Raw genomic sequence first — 23,407 nt, 5'->3', positions numbered from 1 at the left:
CCTGAAAGCAATAGAAAGCAATAGAAAATGATAACTTGTTATATCCTAAAACTAAATATCATATAAAATGCAACTGCATTCTTGGGAGAAAGAAACAGAAAATACTTTGCAAATTGCTTTAAGACATTTTCAGATGAACTGCAATATATAATTATAGAATATGATTATATTTTTTAAAAAATGTAATTCTTAGGGACAATGAGGTTGGAAAAAAGTACGACAGCCTTAACTCAGAATTTCACGGTTCTGTCAGTTTGACTGTCAACCTTGAAAAAAATAAGAACTGGAATTTGCATGGAAAATAATTAGTTAAAAGCATTCTATGTGATAAAATCAGAAACAGATTTCATATCTATTTTGACAAAACTTCAGAAAATTTAAAAAGTATCTTTAATACCAAATGCTTATGTTCAGCTGAGTATACAGTGATTATCTGGTCTTTACAAATGAAATGCAATTTATTACAAAATGTTTTCATCTTTTGGATAGTATTAAGGGAAAAGACACAATAAGACTTTAATAAAAAGTGGGAGCATAGCTATTCTCCAAAAGAATTAATTTTCCAAAATCTGATCCTAAGAATTTTATTGGGGAAATTTTTACAGAGTTATAGACTCTTTCCCTTTATATAATTTCTAACATATAAATATGGCTTTTTTTAGGTTAAGTGATGTATATATAATAAATGCTCAGTGAATGCATAGGAAGAAAGACTGTCTACATGCAGATTAAAAAAATGAACAAAAATGTCATATGTTGATTAGGGACCTCCAAAAAAGAAATAACAGGTATTAGCATATTTGGCCAAAAGAGAAATTCCAGATATTCACACTTGCAAAGTAAAAGCTAAACCCGAGGGACAATAAGTGCAAAGTGCAGAAGGGTTCTCATGGCCAGATGATGCCTCTGCCCGCTTCCTCTCGTGCTCTTTCTCAAGGGAAAAGGAGGCGCTCACCTGATTCCTCAGCTTCTACAACACTCATTATGCCTTTCCACCCTCCATGCAGTACGCACAGCCACGTAGTGCCAGACTGTGTCATTTCACCAGGTTCTTCTGTCTTTTCTCCGCTCTTTTTCTCTGCATGCTAGCCACTGCTTTGAGCTGCTGTATCCTTTTTTGCAAATGTCACTTTTTACCATATTTCTCCCAGACAAATAAATGTAGTACTGAGTAAGGGAGTAAGATATCCATGTTTTCTACCTTTCTTTTATGATGAGTTGTGGAAGCATCCATCTCTTCCTCCCCTATGTTATCAATTTGGGACGTTGGACTACAATTCATTCTCTCCTCTTCTTGCCTCTGTAGTCTGTCTGCTACGGCCTGGATAGCTTCTGTCCATTCTTCCCTATAAAAATGAGTGAAATTATTCAAATATTTTCCATTTATAAAATATAAAATTAACACAAATATAGTCTATTTCTGAATAAAACATACACACATGCACACATACATGCACTCACACAAACACATGCACACTAACACATTCTCCCATTCAGTCACAAGATGAAAATAATCCTAAAAGCATTTTACATTACAAGGCTAAGTTTTCAATAGCATTTATGTTACAGAAAAAGGGAAGGAAAGGATTATTAAAAAATAAATCCCAGGGAAATTTTATTTGCATGCATTCTACCTATAAAGTATACAGAACACCAAAAGTTTCCTGTCAATTTTCAAAATGTTTTTTTAAGTCCATCATTGAAATACTAAGGATTTTTGCTGTGGTCCACCCGAAGTTGCTAGAAATGGTTTTCTTCTAGGAACTTTTCACTGTTTCCAGATCATAAGTTTAATAAATAAATAAATAAATAAATAAATAAAGATAGGCATGGTTTGAAGCTTAAAAAACTCTCAGGAGCATCTATGTCAAGCTTTTATTTATTGACAGTTGCATTGTCCTGTTAAGAGTCATTTGTTTTCCATATAAATTTTTAAATTGGCCTGTCATTCCTTGATAAAGTCTGTTAGGGTTTTAATTGGAATTGTATCTAACCTTTAGCTCAATATGTTGTGGGGAGCTGCTATCTTAATGAATTGTCTTCCAGTCTATGAACATGGTCTAACTTTCTCATATATTTATGAGAAACAAGCCCAAGGCAATGTTTTGCAATTTTCTGTCAAAGGTTCTTGCACATCTGCAATTGAAACTTTTCTTAATTATCTTTTGGATGGTACTGGGGCAGTTTCTATTTAAAAAAAAAATTTTTTTTTTAACTTTATTTTCTTACTATGTAGGGATACAATCGACTTTTGTGATTTGATACAAGATCCTGAAGCATTACTAAATCCAGTTATTAGTTTTGGTAGCTTCTATTTTTGTGGATTTTCTACCCACACAATGAAGTTGTCTGAAGGCCAACTTTACTTATTCTGTTTCAACTGTATGTCTTTTATTTCTTTTTTTGCTTTATTGTCCTAGATCAAACCTTCAATACAATGCTAAATAAAAGTACTGAGAGCAGACATCCTTGCCTTGTTCCAGATCTTAGGGAGAAAGCACTGAACCTTCCCCCACACCTTTGTACTTCATGTAAGCTGTAGGTTTTTCTACAGGTACCCTTAAACATGCTCAATAAGTTCCCTTCTATTTAGACTGCTGAGAGATTTTGCTATGAAAGGATGTTGAATTCTATCCAATGCTTTTTCTACAATTGTTGAAACGATAATTTTATTAATGAGATGAATTTTGTTGATTTATTTTCAGATGTTAATGTATTCCTGGAATAAACCTCATTCGGTCATGACATATTATCTTTTGAACAGGTTGCTGGATACGATTTGTTAATATTTAATTAGGAAAATTTGCATTTATGTTCACAAGTGATCCTGAACTATAGTTCTCCTTTCTTATGACAGCCTTGTTTGATTATTGGAAGGAGGGTAACAGTGGCCTTATAGATTGGGAAGTGTTCTAGCTAGCATTAACTAGTTATTGTTAACTAATTCAATTCTTTTCATTCATATAGGCTGTTCAAGTTTTCTAAATTTGTCTTCAGCCAGCATTGGTAATTTATGTTTTACTTCTTTTTTTGCCTTTATCAATCTTCCTAGAAATTCCTCATTATATTAATTTTTTTTTCCAAAGAACTAGCTTTGATTTCATTAATCATTCTCTATTATTTTTCTGTTTTCTTTTTCATTGATTTCTGATCTTATCCTATTGGTTCCTTCTTTCTGTTTGCTTTCACTTTAATTTGCTCTGTTTTTTTTCGGTTTCTTAGAAGGGAAGCTTAGGTAGGATATTGACTGGAGACCATTATTCTTTTCAAATACACGCACTTAAGGCTATAAATTTCACTCTAAGCACTCCTTTAGTTACATCCCATAAATTTTTATATGTTTTATTGTCATTATCATTTATTTAAAAATATTTTCAAATGGCTTAGCTTATTGTTTAATTTACAAATATTTCAAATATTTTTGGTTATCTTATTATTTATTTATAATTAATTCTATTGTGGTCACAAAACATATCCTGTACAACTGAAAATCTTTCCAAATTTATTGAGACTTGTTTTATGACCCAGAATATGGTCCACCCTGATGAATGTACCAGGATCACTCACAGAGAATGTATATTCTGCCATTTGGGGGTGTAGTGTCAATAAATATCAATATATCAAGGTGGTTAATAGTACTGCTTTATGGTTTTGCTGATTTTTTGTCTAGCTGTTCTATCTATTGCTGAGAGAAAATTTAAGATTAACACCTATGATTGCAGATTTATCTATTTTTCTCCTTCTAATTTTATATTAGACACATGCATATTTATGATTCCTATACTTTCCTTTTCAAATGATCATTTTATAAAGTGTCTCTGGCGATCTCTAGTACAGATTTGTTTTGAAATCTGTAATTAATTTAGCCAGTCCTTACTTATGTTAACTGTTAGCACAATGTAACTTTTTCAATCCATTTATTTTCAGGGTAGCTTGAATTTATATTTGAAGTACATCTCTTCTAGAGACTATACATGGGTGTTGTATTTTCATCAATTCTGACATTCTGTGCCTTTTGATGGAATATTTAATTCATTAGTATTTAACACACTTACATGGCTGCATATGGATCTACCATTTTATTGTTATATAGTTGTCTCCTCTTTCTCAATTTATTCGTCTTTTCCTTCCAGTTTTTATCTTATTATTTTAAACTGTTTTCAGAATTGCTTTGTAATTTTCATCTTGGCCTTTCAATCATTTTTCTTTGTATCATTTATATGCACCTTTTAATTTTACACAGTTCACTTACACAAGGTACTCTGTATTAATTATTTTTTATGATTTCATCTCTCCTACTATTAGCTTGGTAGTAGTCAGACTCTCTTCCTCCTTTTAGCAATTATGCTTGAAATTACAACATGCATCCTTGAGTCAATAAGCTCTACAATGTGTAGACTTTTAACTCTTCCTAGAAAATGGACTGACCTTATAAAGCATTAATTCACATTTTTCATTCCATCTCAATTTATATATATGGCTGGAAGTTCTAGCCAGAGAAATCAGGAAAGAAAAAGAAATAAAGAAGAAGTAAAACTTTTACTATTTGCATATGACATGATCCTATATATAGGAAGTCCCAAAAAATCCACAATGAAGCTACTCTAGAGCTAATAAACAAATTCAGCAAAGTGGTGGGATACAAGACCAACATGCAAAAATAGTGTTTCTATACACTAATAATGAGCAATCTGAGGAGAAAATCAAGAAAAAATTCCATTTACGATAGCAACTGAAAGAATCAAATATTTACATAAATGACTTGCATACAGAGAACTACAAAACATTGGTAAAAGAAACCAGAGAAGATCTAAATAAATGGAAAGACATTCCATGTTCACGTACTGGAAGACTAAACATTGTTAAGATTTCAATTCTATCCACAACAATTAGAGATTCAATGCAATATCAGTCAAAATTCCAACAGCTTACTTTACAGAAATAGAAAAGTTAATCATCAAATTTATTTGGAAGGGTAAGGGGCCCCAAATAGCCAAAAATATCTTGAAAAGGAAGAATCAAGTCAATGACTCACAGTTCTTGACAAACTTAGTACAAAGTTATAGTGGTCAAAACAGGATGGTATTGGCACAAGGACAGACATAGAGATCAATGTAATAAAACTGAGCGCTCCAAAACAGACCCTCACTTCTATGGTCAACTGATTTTTACAAGGCTGCCAAGTACACTCAAATAGGAAAGAAAAGTCTCTGAAATAAGCGGTGCTGGGAAAACCAGATATCCACATGAAGAAGAATGAAGGAGGACCCGCATCTCAAACCATATACAAAAAATAACTCAGGATGAATCAAAGACCTAAATATAGGAAGCAGGACTATAAAACTCCAAAAAGAAAACATAGGGAAGCATGTTCAGGATCTTGTGTTAGACCATGGTTTCTTAGACTTTCCACCCAATTCACAAACAAAAAAAAGTTCATAAATGGGACCGCATGATAATTAAAAACTTTTGTGCAGAAGACTACCATGATAGTGAAAAGAAAACCTAGTAAATCAGAGAAAGTATTTGGCAACCACATATCTGATAAGTACTTAATATACAGAATATATAGAGAAATCCTACAACTCAACAATAAAAAGACAAACAACCTCTTTAAAAAATGGGCAAAAGACCTGAACAGACATTTCGCCAAAGAGGATATATGAATGTCCAAAAAGCACATGAAAAGATGCTCAACATCACTAGCCACTAGGGAACTGCAAATCAAACCTACAATGAGCTATCTTTCACACTCACTAGAATATCTGCTATTAAGAAAAAAAAACCAGAAAACAAAATTGCAGGTATTGGAGAGAATGTGGAGAAACAGGAACCCCTCATACACTGCTGGTGGGAATGTAAAATGGTACAGCCACTGTGTAAGACAGTTTGGCAATTCCTCAAAAAACTAAGTACAGAATTACCCTTTGACCCAGAAATCCCATTACTAAGCATATACCCCAAAGAATTGAAAGCAGGGACTCTAACAGGTACTTGTACACCAAGCACTGTGGCATTATTCACAATTGCCAAAAGATGGAAGTAACCCGAGTGTCCATCAACTGAGGAATGGATAAACAAAATGTGATATACACACACATAAATATATATACAATGAAATATTATTTAGCAGTAAAAAGAAATGAAATTCTCATTTATGCAACATGGATGAACCTTCAAGACATCATGTCGAATGAAATAAACCAGATAGAAAAGGACACATATCACATGATATGACTAATGTGAAAAAATTAGAATAAACAAACTCATAGAGCTACAATGTAGAATACAGGTTACCACCGGCTAGACTCAGTGTAGGAAATGGGGGGTTAAAACTTAAATTGCACAGTGTTTTTATCTGGGTTGATTGTGAAGTTTTGGAAACGGACACTGATGATGGCAGCACAATATTGTAAAAGTAATTAACAGCACTGAATTACATACGTGAGTGTGGGAAAGGGGGAAATTTTATACTGCATAAATGTTAGTAGAATAAATATTTTAAAACACTTAACTGTACAATGTAACAATGAACTCTTATAAACTATGGGCTAGTTATATATAGTTATATAGTTAATAGTACTATATATTATTATAGTTATATATAGTTAATAGTACAATTATAAAAATGTTCTTTCATGACTTACAACAAATGTACCACACTAAAGCAAGGTTTAATAATAGGGGGGTATATGGCATTTCTGTGTTTTATGTATTTTATGCATGATTATTCTGTAAACCTATAACTTCTCTAATTAAAAAAAAAGTGCTATACTCCAAAAAAAAAAATTAGTAAGAATTTTCTTTAGACCTTAAAAAAATAATCTAAATTCACCCAGAAGAATACACTAGAATAGTCAAGAACCACTACAACCTACTTGAGATTTTAGAGAAATAGAACAATTTACTTTTGGAAAAGAAGAGTAATAAGAGAAGAATGGCTCTACCAGAAGTTAATGTTCTATAATGGTACTGTAATGGTCAATTTTATGTGTCAACTTCGCAAAGTTCTGGTGCTCACTTGTTTGGCCAAACTCTAGTGCAGACCGCCGTGAAGGTACTTTGTGGACGTGACCAACGGCGATCATGGGCTGACTCCAAGCAAGGCGATTCCCCTCAATCCCTAGGCCTTAAGAGCAAAGACTGAGGGTTTCCCAAAGGAGCAGGATGGGAGGGGGCAGGGACGGCCCCTATCTCACACCATATTCAAAAATTAGAAAGAATCAAAGACCCAAATACAAGAATCAAGACTATGAAATTCCTAAAAGAAAACAAGGGGATGGGGAGGAGGCGGTGGAGGAGGTGGAGAAGAACTTGCACCTCAATACTGCGCGGCTGAAACCCTGTCTCAGTTTCCAGCCTGCCGTCCTGCCCAGCAAATTTTGAACTTGTCGGCCCCACAACAGCATGAGCCAACTCCTTAAAATAAACCTCTTAAAAAAAAAAAAAAAAAAAAAAAAAATATATATATATATATATATATATATATAGAGAGAGAGAGAGAGAGAGAGAGAGAGAGAGAGAGAGAGAGAGAGAGAGAGAGGTATACACAGAGAGAGAGACAGAGAGAGACATATTCTAATGGTTCTGTTTCTCTGGAAAACCCTGACTGAGCTACTCTAATTAAAAGGGTGTGGTGTGGTGTGAGTGCTAGAATGACAGAAAGTTCAAAAAGGAGAAAACAAAGTCTAAAAGCACAAGTATCTATGTATATAAATCACTGAAAAAAGTACGGATTTTCAATAAATGCAGCTCAGACAACTGGTTCACCACTTAGGAAAAAGTTGTTAAGAGTCCAACCTTGCACCATGCACTGAAATAAATATAAGATAGATTAGAGATAGCCTTACAGCTGCTACAGAGTTTGGACTGGAAGGCACAATATAGAAAAAAGAATATTTAGCTCTCACTAAGTCAACCAAAGTCTTCACTGACAGTGGAGTAAAGTCATATAAAAATCTCCAAACAAGCAAGATGGCGTCACATTAAGTGTACCCACATGATCTCTCTTGCAGAAAGCGGCTGAATGGGGGCAAAATCCTGCCTGAGTGAGCTCTTTTGGGAACCCACAAAGCAGGAGGCTTCAGGGCATCGATCTGGACAGAGCAGGACAAAAAGATTGACTGCTCCAAATAAAACCATGAGTTTCTAGGGCTTGAGGCTGGAGCTGCGGGGCGCTGAGCCCCACCCTCAGGGCAGGAAGCTGGGGTGATCCCCAACTCCTGCCGGTCACCCAGCTTGTGGAGGCGTACACTGAGAGCAGAAGGGTGCTGGTGGGGGGGGAGAGGGACCTCCCATGTGCTGGCTTGACCATCTGAACCCCCCTTTTCTGAGCTTTGAGGAACATACCAGCTGGCTTGAGGAGAAACCAGGAAGAGAGAAGAGGCAAATGTACTGAGGCAGCGTGATTTACTTAACCGCCTTGGGATAGGGAACATCTGTCTGGGAGAAGGACTAACTAGTCCTGTGCAGCTCCCTTAAGGGAGCCGGACAGTAGGAAGTGCTTAATAAGCTTCCAAGAGCATTTGCTGGGCTCCCTGCTAGGAGTGGGTGGTCTCATGACACAGAGAGTAATTTTATTTTTCCTGAGGAGAGTTGAGTCACCAGGGTCCCATTTGAATTTCAAAAGGGAACTCATCCACACTGCTGCCAGTCCTGTCTCTCTGGGACAGAAAGCAGTTAGAATAAAAAGGGGGAAGGGCAGATTCCTAATCAGTTTATCCAACTGCAAAGGGTCAATCCTGCCGGAACGAAAGGGATTCTGATAACTTTCTGAAGAGCTAACCAACCCAACAAGAAAGTTTAGCTCAGTGGAGGGTCTCTGCCTTGAATATTCAAGGTCTCTAGTTCATTTTCCTGCTCCTATTAGAGTAACAACCTACCTACCAGGATATGAAAAAACAGGAGAGAGAGTTGGAGGAGAGTGTAAGAACAACTAAAAAGACAAAAAGAGAAATACATAACCCCAAAGAAAATATGGCTAATGTAAATAATTCCTTGAGTGTAAAAAACTGAATGTTAATGGATTAAACTCACAGGTTGGCAGAATGGATAAGGAAATATGACCCATCAATATGCTGTTTACAAGAAACTCACCTTAGACAAGGGATTCAAGGAGGTTGAAAGTGAATGGCTGGAAAATAATCGTGTAAGCAAACAATAAACAAAAAAGGGCAGGAGTATCAATACCAGACAAAATAGAATTTAAATGCAAACTACTGTAAGAGACAAAGATGAACACTATATAATAGTAAAAGGGTAAACTTTCAAAAAGAACAATCATATACATTTATGCACCTAACCAGGGCACCTCAAAATACATGAGGCAAACACTGGGAAAACGAAGTGGAGAAATACAAACCTCACTACAATTATAGTGGGGGACTTTAATACATAATTATCACCATTTGACAGAACATCTCAAAAGAAAATCAATAAAGAAACAAAGACTTTGAATAATATATTAGAGGATCTGGACCTAATAGACATATACAGAACACTACACCCAAATACAGCAGGATATACATTCTTTTCAAGGGCACATGGATCATTCTCCAAGACAGACTACATGCTGCATCACAGAGAAAGCCTCAATGACTTGAGAAAGATTAAAATCATACAAAGTAATTTCTTTGGCCACAATGGAATGAAGCTGGAAATCTGTAAGGGCCAGAGAACCAGATTAAGCACAAAAGATATGGAAGTTAAGCAACATACTCTTAGACAAACAGTGGGTCAGGTAGGAAATCTCAGAAGAAATCAGTAAGTACCTTGAAACTAATGAAAATGAAAACACAACAAATCAAAACGCATGGGATGCACCAAAAGTTGTACTGAGAGAGAAATTCATAGCCATAAATTAATATATCAAAAAGAAGAAAGAGCTAAAATCAAAGACCTAACTGTATACTTGGAGGAAATAGTAAAAAAAAAAACCAACCCCACAGGAAGTAGAAAGAAAGAAATAACAAAGATCAGAGCAGAATTAAATGAAATAGAAAATAAGAAAGTACTAGAAAAAATGAACAAAACCAAGAGCTGGTTCTTTGAGAGGATCAAAAAAATTGACAAGCCCTTAGCTAGACTAACAAAGGAAAAAAGAGAGAAGATGCAAATACACAAAATAAGAAATGAGGAAGGGGATATCATCACTGACCCAACAGAAATAAAGAGTATCATAAGAGGATACTTTGAAAAACTATACACCAAGGAGGACAATATAGGGGAAATGTACAAATTCCTAGTAACACATAAGCGGTCTTCATGGATGAAAGAAGAAAGTGATGATCTCAACAGACCAGTCTCAAGTGAAGAGATAAAATCCGTCATTAAAAACCTCCCAACTAAGAAGAGTCCAGGACCAGATGGCTTCACAGGTGAATTCTACCAAACATTCCAGAAAGAACTAATACCAATTTTGCTTAAACTCTTAAAAAACCTGAAGTAGTAGAAACATTTCCTGACTCATTCTATAATGCCAACATCATCCTACTACCAAAGCCAAACAAAGTCGCCACAAGAAAGGAAAATTACAGACCAATCTCTCTAATGAACCTAGATGCTAAAATCCTCAACAAAATACTTGCTAATCATTTTCAGCAACACATCAAATGAATTATACACCACAACCAAGTGGGATTCATCCCAGGTATGCAGATGGTTCAACATAAGAAAATCAATCAATGTAATACACCACATAAACAGATCAAAAGAAAAAAAAATTACATAATCATAAATATAGATACAGAAAAAACATTCAATAAAATACAACACCCTTTCCTGATAAAAACACTCCAAAGGTTGGAATGGAAGGAAACTTTCTGAATACGACAAAGAGTATATATGAAAAACCCACCGCTAACATCATACACAATGGTGAAATCCTAAAATCTTTCCCTCTAAAATCAGGAAGAAGATAAGGATGCCTACAAAGTGGGCACTCAGCAGTGTTAGAAGTATTTGCTTGAGCACTGAGGCAAGAAGAAGTTGTAAAAGGCATGTAAATTCAAAAGGAAGATGTAAAAATTTCACTATTTACAGAGAACATGATCCTATACTTAGAAAGCCCTGAGAAATCTACAACAAAGCTTCAAGAACTTATCAATGAGTTCAGTAAAGTCGCAGATTATAAAATCAATGCACAAAATCAGTAGCATTTCTGTACACACACCAACAACGAGCAATCCAAGGAGGACATTAAGAAACAAATACAATTTAAAATAGTAAATGAAAAAATCAATACCTAGGAATAAATTTAAATGAAGATGTAAATGACTTATACATAGAAAACTATACAACACTGTTAAGGAAATCAAAGAAGACTTAAATAAAGGGAAGAATAGTCCCCGTTAATGGATAGCTAAAATAAAGATCATTAAGATGTCTATCCTACCCAAAGTAATCTACAGATTTAACACGATCCCAATAAAAATCAACACGGGGGAAGTGGGCATGGCTCAACTGATAGAGCATCTGCCTACCACATGGGAGGTCCAAGGCTCAAATCAGGGCCTCTTGGCCCATATGCTGAGCTGGCCCAAGAGCAGCGCTGCCATGTGCAAGGAGCGCCCTGCCATGCAGGGGTGTCCCTCACATAGGGGAGCCCTATGCACAAGAAGTGTGTCCCGCGTTGAGAGCTGCCCCACGTGAAAAAACACTGGCACCGCACATACAGAGAGCTAATGCAGCAAGATGACACAACAAAAAGAGACACAGATTCCCAGTGCCACTGAGAATGCAAGTGGTCACAGAAGAACACACAGTGAATGGAGAGAGAGCAGACAATGGGGGAGGGAGAGAGAGAGCAGGGGAGAGAAAGAAATAAAATAAATCTTTAAAAAGAAAAAAATCAACACAGCATTTTTTACAAACTGGAAAAATTAACTACGAAATTTATTGCAAAGGGAAAGAGGCCCTGAATAGCCAAAGACATATTGAAAAAGAAAAACAAGTCGGAGGAATCACACTACTTGACTTTAAAACATACTACAAAGCTACAGTGGTCAAAACTCTATGGTATTGGTACAAGGATAGAGATACTGACTAATGGAATCAAATTGAGACCTCTGATACAGATCCTCCCATATACAGTCATCTGATATTCGACAAGGTCACCAATCCCCACTCAACTGGGAGAGAATGGCCTCTTCAATAAATGGTGCTTGGAGAACTGGATATCCATATGCAAAAGAATGAGAGAGGATTACCACCTTATATCTTACACAAAAATAAATTCAAGATTGATCAAAGATCTATACATATGAGCCAAGACCATAAAGACCTTGGAAGACAATGTAGGGGAAGCATCTACAAGTCCCTGTAATAGGAAATGGCTTCATGAACTTCACACCCAAAGCATGAGCAGCAAAAGAAACAATAGATAAATGGAACCTCCTCAAAATTAAAACCTTATGCAACTCAAAGGAGTTTGTCAAAAAGTGAAAAGACAGCCTACCCAATGTGAGAAAATATTTGGTAACCACATATCTGATAGGAGACTAATATCTAGCATATATAAAGAAATCCTATATTTTGAAAAGCAAAAACAACTCATGTAATAAATGGGCAGGAGAGCTGAATAGACACTTCTGCAAGAAAGAAATACAAATGGCTAAAAAGCACAGGAAAAGATGCTCAACATCATTAGCTATTAGGGAAATGTAAATCAAAACTAAAATGAGATACCATCTTACACCCAACTTACATATGGGTATAAGGACTACAAATGTTGGAGAGGATGTGGAGGAATGGGAACACTCAACCACTGCTGGTGGGAATGTAGAAGGATGCAGCCATTGTGGAGGACAGTTTGGTGGCTCCTCAAAAAACTAGCTATAGATTTGCCTTATGACCCAGCATTTCCACTGCTGGGTATATATCCACAAGAACTGAAAACAAGGACACGAACCAATATATGCACACCGATGTTCACTGTAGCATTATTCATCATTTCCAAAAGTTGGAATCAACCCAAATGCCCATCAACAGATGAATGGATAAACAAAATGTGGTATATACATGCAATGGAATACTACTCAGCTGTAAGAAGGAATACAGTACTAACACATGGGATAACATGGATGAATCTTGAGGATCTTATGTTGAGTGAAGCAAGCCAGGCACTGAAGGACAAATACTGTATGACCTCTCTGATATGAATTAAGCTGATTGAGCCATCTCAAAGGGCTAGAGTCTGGAAGATAGGTTTACAGGAATATGGGAGGACAGGAAGATTGTGAGCTAATGCCCGCATGGGCGAAATCTATGATAAAGTGAAGGTATGTAGTTGTGTAGTGAAGGGATATAATGGAGATAGGGATATTATCAGGTTGGGCTGTGTAGGCTTGACGGGGGCAAGGGCTGGGAGGAGGGGTCAAAAGAGTCATGAAATTGAGGGGAGGGGAGGAGCAGGTGAACACCGGAGATTGGTGGGTACTTGGATGAAACTATTATGTTTAGACAATAAGGTAAGGAAGGGTTGCTGGTTTTGGCTGCTGGAGGGGGGAAATTTGGCACAAGATGCACCTAAGGCAGGCTTCTAGGGAGTGAGTGCTCATCTTGTCACAGTGTGTTATATCAGTGGGTGGAGACCCATACAACAAACGGGAAGGTGTTGTACCCCCATTCTGGGGAAGCCCAATGTTCTCAAACAGAGAAGGGTGTCTCCTGAGAGTGAGGGTGGCCCCTAATGGAGGAAGATAGTCTTGTGTATCAAGCCCTCAGCATTGAATCCTGTTCTTCAAGCAGTGAAGCTTGGTGGTCAGTGTGGGCCCTGAGGGGAGGGAGGGAGAGAAATAGAATAGATGGAAGAGGAGACAATTGAGGAGCAATGGAAGTGTTCTGCATGATTGTGCAATGATGGATGCAGGCCATGTTAAATTTCACCAAAAATTTATGCAAGTGTGCAGTCTAAAATGTAAACCCTAATGTAAACTACTGACCATGAACAGTAGCTGTATTTCAATATTTGTACATAAGATGTAGCAAATGTAACATCCACATGTGAAAATATCATTGTTGGGAAAGGGGAGAAAGGAGGAAGATGTTGGGTATATGGGTGTCCCCAATAATCTGTATGTGACTTTACTGTGACCTAAAACTTCTTTGAAGACATAATAATGAAAAGGAAGAGGTAGGACCCTGAGGAAAAAATGGAAGATGATTGCCTTGCCACTGTACATACAGGACAACACCTATTACAGTGATGAAAGGCAAAACATCAAAAAAATTTTTTATAATGTTTTTCATTTTTTTAATACCCCAATTTTTTAAAATTTAGTTTTTCTAAATTACTATGTATTTTATTTCTAATGTTTAAACCTATCATTACTATTTCATTTTCCTATTAATTGAATTTGGCAATATATTAGGCTTCATTTTGAAAAAGTTTTGGATCACAGAGGGGCTCAACGATGGCAGGGGAGGAGCATTGGTGTGTGGGGTCACTGATGGGGAATGCATGAGGGGATTTCTCCAGAGCATGCATATAGGATATATAGATATGTTCACTGGGTATTGACACAGTGGTAGGGATTCACACAATGACTGAGAGAGTTCTGGGTTCCCATCCTGGGGAGCTCTATCGCATTCCCCAATGGAACAGCAATAATCCCCCAAATGCAAGGGCAAAGAATGACAAGTGAAGAAGGATGGTCCAATGATGGGCCCTTAATACTGATGACTATGCTTATGAGCCTGCTGAGCTTGGAATCGCGACTTGGCCTAGTGTTGCAGGGGGCCTAAGGGCTACCTCCTGCAAGCCTCCATGTTGCTCAAATGTGGCCACTCTCTAATCCAAACTCAGCATATAAATGCATTACCTTACCCTCAGCATGGGACATAACTCCTGGGGATGAGCGTCCCTGGCACTGAGGGATTACTACCATGCTCCAGCTGGTGAAGCAGCTAGAAAAAGTCAATGAATAAAAGGGGGAAATGGTAGAGACAAATGCATTTATATGGCTAAGAGACTTCAAAATGAGTCGGGAGGTCATCAGAGGGGTCGCACTTATGTATGTCTCAGCAGGATCTTGGAGACAGCCAAAGTAGATACAACCCCGGGTAATGGCATTTTCAAGGGCTATAGAGACAGACACCCAGGTCCTACAGTCATGGCGGATGGCTCTAGAGTTCGGTGCCTTACCAGTGGGTCCTATTTTGGAATTTGAGCTCCTGAGTGTGAGGGAGTTGGACTCAGATGTGACTTTTCTACACATGCCTCTTCTGTCCCTTTTCTTGAACCTGTGGTTGGTGCTGGGGTTGGTGGATGCCCAGGAGATTTGAATCTCTGGGATGTCCATGTGCCAGCTGGGCCCTGAGCCTCAGCAGTGCTGCAGCACCTACTCTCCAGTTTGTTGGACTTACAGAGGCCAGCCAACAGGGAGGTGAGGATGGACAACCACCACACCAAGGAATTGAGAGAATCTACAGCTGTGCGCACGAGAGTTCCATCAACTAGCTATGTGGGGTCAAAGCCCCCTCTCAATTGAGAGGTAGAATGGGTGTTGCCATCCCAACGTCCTCAGGATGGAGGAATAAAATATGGATTAGAGTGGACTTACAGGTATTCTACTATAGGATTATTATGATTCTAGCAATGGAAAAATTAGATCATTGATATGAAGACAGTGGCAACAGGAGCTGCTGAATGCAGGAAGAGTGAAAAGAAGGTGTGATATGGGACATTTTTGAGACTTGAAATTTTCCTGAATGATATTGCAGGGACAGATGCTGTATATTATATCCTGCCATAACCCACTGAACGGACTGGGAGAAAGTGTAAACTTCTATGTAAACTATAATCTGTGTTGTGTTAGCAGTGCTCAAAAATGTACTCATCAAACACAGTGAATGTACCACACTAATGAAAGAAGTCATTGATGTGGAAAAAATGGGGGTGTGGGGAGTGGTGCATATAGGATCCTCCGATATTGTAAATGCAACATTTTGTGTGATCTATGCATATTTTTAAAATAAATAAAAAATATCTTAGCATAAAGGAAAAAAAAAATCTCCAAACACCAGATCCTAGGTAAAGCTAGAAAAACATGATCCAATGACAAATATAAATATACTGTTTTTTTTTCTGAAAATTGCTTTCTTCTACTTATAAAATGCAAATGAAAACTGATTGTTCAGAATAGTAGTGTGATATTATTACAAGAAACAGTATAGAATTTTACAATCTTAAAATGTGGCTTAAGTTCAGCTTTGCAAATGGCAAAATGGATTATGTTTCAATAGGATGTTATAAAATCACTAAGAATAATTTTCAAAGAATAGTTGCTGACATGGGAAAAGTTCCATTCACTCAGCAAGTTTACTGTACCTGGTCCTGATGATGTGCTGCAGAGAAAAAAATGAGCAAGGACAGTTTGACCCTTGCTCTCAAGAATCTTATAGGGAAACGGACTTTGGCCCAGTGATTAGGGCGTCCCTCTACCACATGGGAGGACCGCGGTTCAAGCCCCGGGCCTCCTTGACCCGTGTGGAGCTGGCCCATGTGCAGTGCTGATGCGCGCAAGGAGTGCCGTGCCACACAGGGGTGTCCCCCGCGTAGGGGAGCCCCATGCACAAGGAGTGCACCCATAAGGAGAGCCGCCCAGAGCGAAGGAGGGAGCAGCCTGCGGAGGAATGGCGCGACACACACTTCCCGTGCCGCTGACGACAACAGAAGCGGACAAAGAAACAAGAAACAAGACGCAGCAAAAAGACACAGAAAACAGACAACCGGGGGAGGGGAGGGGAATTAAATAAATAAAAAATAAATCTAAAAAAAAAAAAAAAAAAGAATCTTATAGTCTAGTGAGAGAGGTGAACAAGGATATCAGTTGTAATACATTTGATACATAACGTACACAGAGATATAATCTGACATCGGAAGGACCTTCCCAGTCTACAAGAGCGGAAGAACATTTTGCAGGAACAGTGACATTTTAAGTTCATCTTGAAAGGACATGTAAGCAGTAGTCCAACCATGGTTAAAGGTGAAGGTATAAGCAAACAGTGGGTGGAGAACATGGTAAGGCAAAGATGGTGGGGGAGAGACACAAAAGTATACATATATTAGAGATCCAAATATATTTTCATAAAAGGGTATTATCAAAGCTTAATTCTAATTAATAAAATCAGAATTATGTAATCTCTAGGTTTTTTTTTGCAATATTTGCTAAAATAATCACATATTACTACTTACAGTTCACTGATCAAAAAAGTATAATTAAAATAATACTTTCTTATTCATTAGGTTTATGTTTTTTTTCCCTCTGACAGTCAAATCTTAAAATTTAATTTATTCATTTGGAAAACAAAGCTAATAACATTTAACTTAACAGGGTTCCTGAACGGGATCAAGTATGATTATACATAATGCAGGAAAATGATTTTATAACAGTGTTTCTTTTACTCAACTCAGAATCAGAGGCACACCATATAAAATTGTATGAAGACAGAATTGAGGACTGGCGGACAGAGGGTGGAGGTGCCAGGAATTGATATGGATCAGGAGGGAAGATGAAAAACTGGCCCTCAAAAAGTTGGTTGAGATGGTTACACCGGTTGAAGCTATGAACCCCAGAAAAAACCGGTCCTTAAACTTCATACACTCCTGTGAGTGTGAACCCATTGTCAGGGAGAAAGCCAGAAGGAGCAGCCAGAAGCTGAATGTCAAGGGGACCCAGCAGAGATGGGAAAGGTCAGGAGAGGCCGCCATGTGCACCGCCACGTGACAGAGGAGACAAGGACCCAGGGCCACCAGCAGCCAGCCCGGAACTCCAGCAGCCAGCCCGGACCACCAGCAGGCAGCCCAGAACTCCAGCAGCCAGCCAGGAACCCCAGTCTTCTGGGAGAAAGCATCGTCTTGACCGTGCCTCAATCTTGGATTCTCCTGGCCTCAAAACTATGAGCCAATGAATTACCATTGTTTAAGCCAATCCATTGCAGGGGGTTTGCTTTGGCAGCCAGGAAAACTAACACAGTCACCTGGCTGCCACTCACCTCTTATGCACTGGTAACAACCAACACCAATAAACCCAGATATTTTTTTTCCCACTGAATTTGCCCCCAATCTCAGAATCCTTCTCAAGATAATACTTGAAGCAGACGCAATTCATTTAAGATGGCATGTTACTTGAAATGGTTGCTAACACTTGCCTTGGAATTTCAAGTATGAATACAACCAATTCTAAATTTTTTTTTTAAAAAAGGTAGTACAGGGAAGCGGACATGGCCCAGTGGTTAGGGCATCCGTCTACCACATGGGAGGTCCGCGGTTCAAACCCCGAACCTCCTGCGGTTCAAACCCGTGTGCAGCTGGCCCAGGCGCAGTGCTGATGCACGCAAGGAGTGCCCTGCCACGCAGGGGTGTCCCCGTGTAGGGGAGCCCCTCACACAAGGAGTGTGCCCTGTAAGGAGAGCCGCCCAGCGTGAAAGAAAGTGCAACCTGCCCAGGAATGGCGCCACACACACACGGAGAGCTGACACAACAAGATGACGCAAAAAAAAGAAACACAGATTCCCGTGCCGCTGACAACAACAGAAGCGGACAAAGATGCAGCAAAATAGACACAGAGAACAGACAACCGGGGCAAGGGGGTGGGGAAGGAAAGGGAGAGAAATAAATAAAATAAAATAAATAAATCTTAAAAAAATAAAATAAAATAAAAAAATAAAAAAGGTAGTATGGTTATAAAAATGTTTTAATTTATGTGGTTTTTTTTTTTAAAGATTTATTTATTTTATTTCTGTTCTGTTCTCTGTGTCTATTTGCTGCGTGTTCTTCTTTGTCCGCTTCTGTTGTTGTCAGCGGCACAGGAATCTGTGTTTCTTTTTGTTGCATCATCTTATTGTGTCATATTGTTGTGTCAGCTCTCCATGCGTGCGGTGCCATTCCTGGGCAGGCTGCACTTTCTTTCGCGCTGGGCGGCTCTCCTTACAGGGCACACTCCTTGCGCATGGGGATCCCTTCATGGGGACACCCCTGCGTGGCAGGGCACTCCTTGCGCGCATCAGCACTGTGCATGGGCCAGCTGCACACGGGTCAAGAGGCCCGGGGTTTAAACCGCGGCCCTCCCATGTGGTAGACAGATGCCCTAACCACTGGGCCAAATCTGCTTCCCTTAATTTATGTTTTAATTTTTAAATGTTATATTTCCTGTTAAATATATCTCACTTTAAAAATATTTATGAAGACATTTTAAATTAAACAGGCTAGAAATGGATCTGAAACGTGTTTCAAACTCATGTGAACCTTTACGCTTCACTGAATAAATTATTGTAATGAGGCTTTGAAGTAGAATCACTATGTACTGGCCAGGAATGAATCTTAGAACATACGCATTTTAGAAAATAAATCAGTATATTTATTTTCTTTGACAAAATATGCCTAATCATCATGTAAAGAAAAGCAGGATATCTGAATCAAGTATTCATTTATACTAAATTTTTAACACTTTTAAAGCTTTTAATTTAGTATTTCATATACCCTTGTTATTCACCTATTAGACCAGGAACAGACTGAGGGACTACAGCATTTTACAGACATATTTACATATATGTACAAATAATGAAGATAAAATGTGTTTAGATTGTTGCTTTTTCACAAAATTGAAAACGTTTCTTACCTTTCCTCTGGAGTATCTACATGAAATGTTCTCTCTATAACAGTGGTCCACTGGAGACATCTGATAATAAATGTGTTTGGCTTTGGCCGTTCTGTTTTCATTAACTGGCATTCTAGAAATAAGATAAGTTAAACCAAGAAGTAAACACTTATGAACTGTAGAGTTCTTCTGTAAATAAAATGAACTGCAGCCTCCCAGCTTTCTGCAGACATCTTTCAAGGCTGTCCTCAACCTGCCCTGGTGTTCCTTTCCAATCCCCTTGACAGCTAGGTCCACAGGTGCAATTAACCCACCAGGCTGGATGACTCAAACTTCCCCAAACACACCTTGCTCTTTGCTACGTCGGTACTTTTCTTCCAGGGATTCTTGCTCTCTGGAATGCCTTCCATCTTCCCTGACCACATGCAACCACCAACAGCCAAAAACATACCCATTTTTAAAGCCTTTTATAACAAACAAACCCTGCCTGACAACTTCCCCTCTATATTTTCACTACTTTTTACTGAGTCACTTGTTTTTCACTTTCCATAGATTACCTTGTATCATTACTTATCATTTTAAGAAAATACTCTTACCTCTACCTAGATGAAAAGCCTTTTGAAGATACAAACTGCCTATTATTCTTAGTATCCATAGTTCCTAGAGCCTGTCAGTTGAGAAGTAACAATTTCTGTCAAGGAACATCTAGGAGGATGTCACATAAAAGGAGCATAGTGTAGTGACTAAAAAGTATAAATTCTGTTATCAGTGGGCTTAGGTCCAATTATGTTTTCTGCCATTATAAACTTGTACAATGTTAATTAACCTCTCTGGGCTTTGACTATTAAATGGGAAAAAATAAGAATATGTTAAATGGGAAATAATAAGAATGCCTACATCATAGAACTGGATGGAAAATTAATAACAAATTCATGAAATACTTAGTAAGGTGGTTGCCATAAGTTTTCAATAAATGCTTAATACTATTAGGTAGTCATCTGAGCTGATCACTGAAGGATAAATGTATTGGAAAATAAAAGAAGATAGGGTAGGGTTGTCAAATGAAAACGTTCTCTTCAATAAAACTGATTTATCCCTAGAGCTGACAGAGTCAACAGCCTTTTCACAGTGCTTCTCTTTCTTTTCCTCTTTCCATCACTACCCACTAATTCTTTACTGACGCTACACTGAAAGAGATCAGTCACCCAAAGGTTTATACTTAGTCTTTTTCTCTTTTCTAACCACCTTCTAAGATTTTAGCCATCATCTCTCAGTCCACAAATATCAATTTCCAAATTTCTTTCCATCTTAGACCTCCATTTTAAAAAACACGTGTTTCACTTCTGAGTAGATATTTCTCCCTCGTTGAAATACTAGTACCACACCTTAAAACAGCTCAACATCTTTCCCCCAAAACCAATTTCTTTTTATGGCTTTCCTAATTTTTCCATTCATCCAAAATGAAGACCAGATTGAAATATCTACAGTATGTGACGTTTCCACTGCTGCTATTCTATATCAGACTCTCATTGCCCAATGCCTAATCCTTCCCAACTGCCGTAGAATCAATATCTTCTTGTTTAGAGATGTTGAGAGACTGGATAATTTACCTAGAGAGAAGCTGTGTTCTAATTGACATACCAACACATTCAAAAGTGAATTCCTAATCTTTTCCACTATGCTCCGCAAGAACCTCTACCTAGCTATCTCATATGATGACAAACTCTTTCTTTTCATTTACTCAAGCCAAAAATCATGGAATTATCCTTGAATCCTCTCTTCATTCTCATGGCATTCACTACTTCTAGAAATCCTACTGCCAATACTTTCAAAACCTAGTGAGCTTCTAGGAAAATGGAGGATTGGAGAGACACAGGACTCCTTGCTCTACCAGAAAAACAGCTAGAGGACAGGCAGAAATGGCCTGGAAAAAATGTTCTAGGACACAGACAACAGGGAAAGGCTGAACACAGCCCAGAAGAGAGAGGGGCAAAGAAAAAGAAAAAGAATCTGGACAGGATAACTCAGTGAGTAGAAGGCAGGTGAGGCTGCAGGCACCCACCCCCTACCCTGCAAGCAGACAGCCTTGAACTCAGAGGGTTCCATAGGGGAATACCTCACAGGAGGGAGGAACAGAGGGACACACCTAGGGCTGACTCAGCTTTCAGCCAAAGAATTTGGCCTGCTGTGTCCGACAAGCCCTTCCCAGCCGGCGTAGGGGACACACCGCTATTTGCCCTGGGAGCCGGCGGGGGACAAGAGGTCCGGCCATCTCAATCTTCCGCCTTACTGACCAGCGAGGACATAGAGGGGAGTGGAATTGCTCCTAACCAGGAAAACAGAGGGGGCTGCCAGCAAAGACTGGAGAACTGCCTCTGTGGAAGGAGGAACTGTAAGGCCTCCAGGAAGGATCCTCTGACACATTGCAGCGGTCAGTGTTGCAGCGAACACACACCAGCCAGGCTGTCAACTGCAAACGCTGTCTGCAGGCAAATCTGGGAAGTGCATTTGGCAATATTCAAAATAAGTAAGAGAGGCTTTCTGCAGCCTTTACAACCTGCCTCCTCATGGCCCTTACTGGGTGCAGGGCCTGTATTTGGCCAACTAAACAGGAATAATCCCCAAGACCCAGAACAGGCCGAACCAAGAGTCAAAGAAAAGCAGTAACACACAGCCTCCCACCACTAAATAACCACAGAAGAGAGAAACTGAACATCAGAGTAAACACAGCATAATAATGAGATGCCTAGATATCAGCAAAAAATTTTAAGTAATACTAAGAAAATGGAAGAAATGGCCCAAGCAAAGGAATACACAAAGCCCTAGATGAGACACAGGATTTGAGACAACTAATTAGCGAGATGCATACAAATTTTCAAAATCAAATTAATGAGTTGAAAGGTAATATGGTGTGATGGTTAGACTATTGTGTCAACTTGGCAACCAATTTCTGGTATTTTGCATCCCCACCCCTTTGGCTGACTAATACAGAATTATTACAGAGCTTGTCAACATCCAGATCCTTGATGAGGGTGGTACCAAGAAAATGGCCATTGGGCAAGACTGTAACAACGGTGGGTTCCCATAAGGACCCAAAGAGAAAAAAACATCTTCTTAAGAATGACTCTTAGACTTTGAAATCGAACAGAGGATTCCCTGCAGGTCTACTGAACTGTAGAGAAACCATGACTCATGTTTCCCTCCCAATTTCTCCTTAATGTAATGAAAATGTTTATCCTTTGTATGTCCTAATGTAATGAAAATGTTTATCCTTTATCTGTCCATTTGTGTATTGGAAGCAGATGAATTGTTTTTTAAGTTTCAGAGGTCTATAGCAGATGGGGCTTTGTCCCAAGACAAACTACATCTCTTTAAATTGATTGTGATATGATTTAGTACTTGTATTGTAACTGATTGAAGGTTTTTGTTTTTTTTTTTTAAGATTTAGTTTTATTTATTTAATTCCCCTCCCCTCCCCTCCCCCGGTTGTCTGTTTTCTGTCTTTTTGCTGCGTCTTGTTTCTTTGTCCGCTTCTGTTGTCCTCAACGGCACGGAAGTGTGGGCGGCGCCATTCCTGGGCAGGCTGCTCCCTCCTTCGCGCTGGGCGGCTCTCCTTACAGGTGCACTCCTTGCGCGTGGGGCTCCCCTACGCGGGGGACACCTCTGTGTGGCACGGCACTCCTTGCGCGCATCAGCACTGCGCATGGGCCAGCTCCACACGGGTCAAGGAGGCCCGGGGCTTGAACCGCGGGCCTCCCATGTGGTAGACGAACGCCCTAACCACTGGGCCAAAGTCCGTTTTCCTGAAG

The 23,407-nt window shown here is 38.7% G+C and overlaps 1 protein-coding gene across 26 annotated transcripts in view; it reads right to left on the bottom strand.

Annotated features, from left to right (window-relative positions):
- The window catches only part of AKT3 (AKT serine/threonine kinase 3), a 337,190-nt gene that overhangs the window by 127,263 nt on the left and 186,520 nt on the right, over window positions 1-23,407 (bottom strand). For 21 of the 26 annotated variants that reach the window (XM_071207333.1, XM_071207331.1, XM_071207338.1 and 18 more), the window contains 2 exons: window positions 19,620-19,731; window positions 1,202-1,346 (listed from right to left, as the gene is read on the bottom strand). In XM_071207333.1, the coding sequence (XP_071063434.1) occupies window positions 1,202-1,346; window positions 19,620-19,731 (257 nt within the window). The remainder of the gene's footprint in view (window positions 1-1,201; window positions 1,347-19,619; window positions 19,732-23,407) is intronic. The other 5 variants (XM_071207346.1, XM_071207347.1, XM_071207348.1 and 2 more) reach the window with 1 other exon arrangement.

This window comes from Dasypus novemcinctus, chromosome 13 (genome assembly GCF_030445035.2).
Source record: "Dasypus novemcinctus isolate mDasNov1 chromosome 13, mDasNov1.1.hap2, whole genome shotgun sequence".
Classification (NCBI taxonomy): Eukaryota; Metazoa; Chordata; class Mammalia; order Cingulata; family Dasypodidae; genus Dasypus; species Dasypus novemcinctus.
Note: the sequence above shows the minus strand (reverse complement) of the source record. Positions and strands in the feature narration are given on the sequence as shown.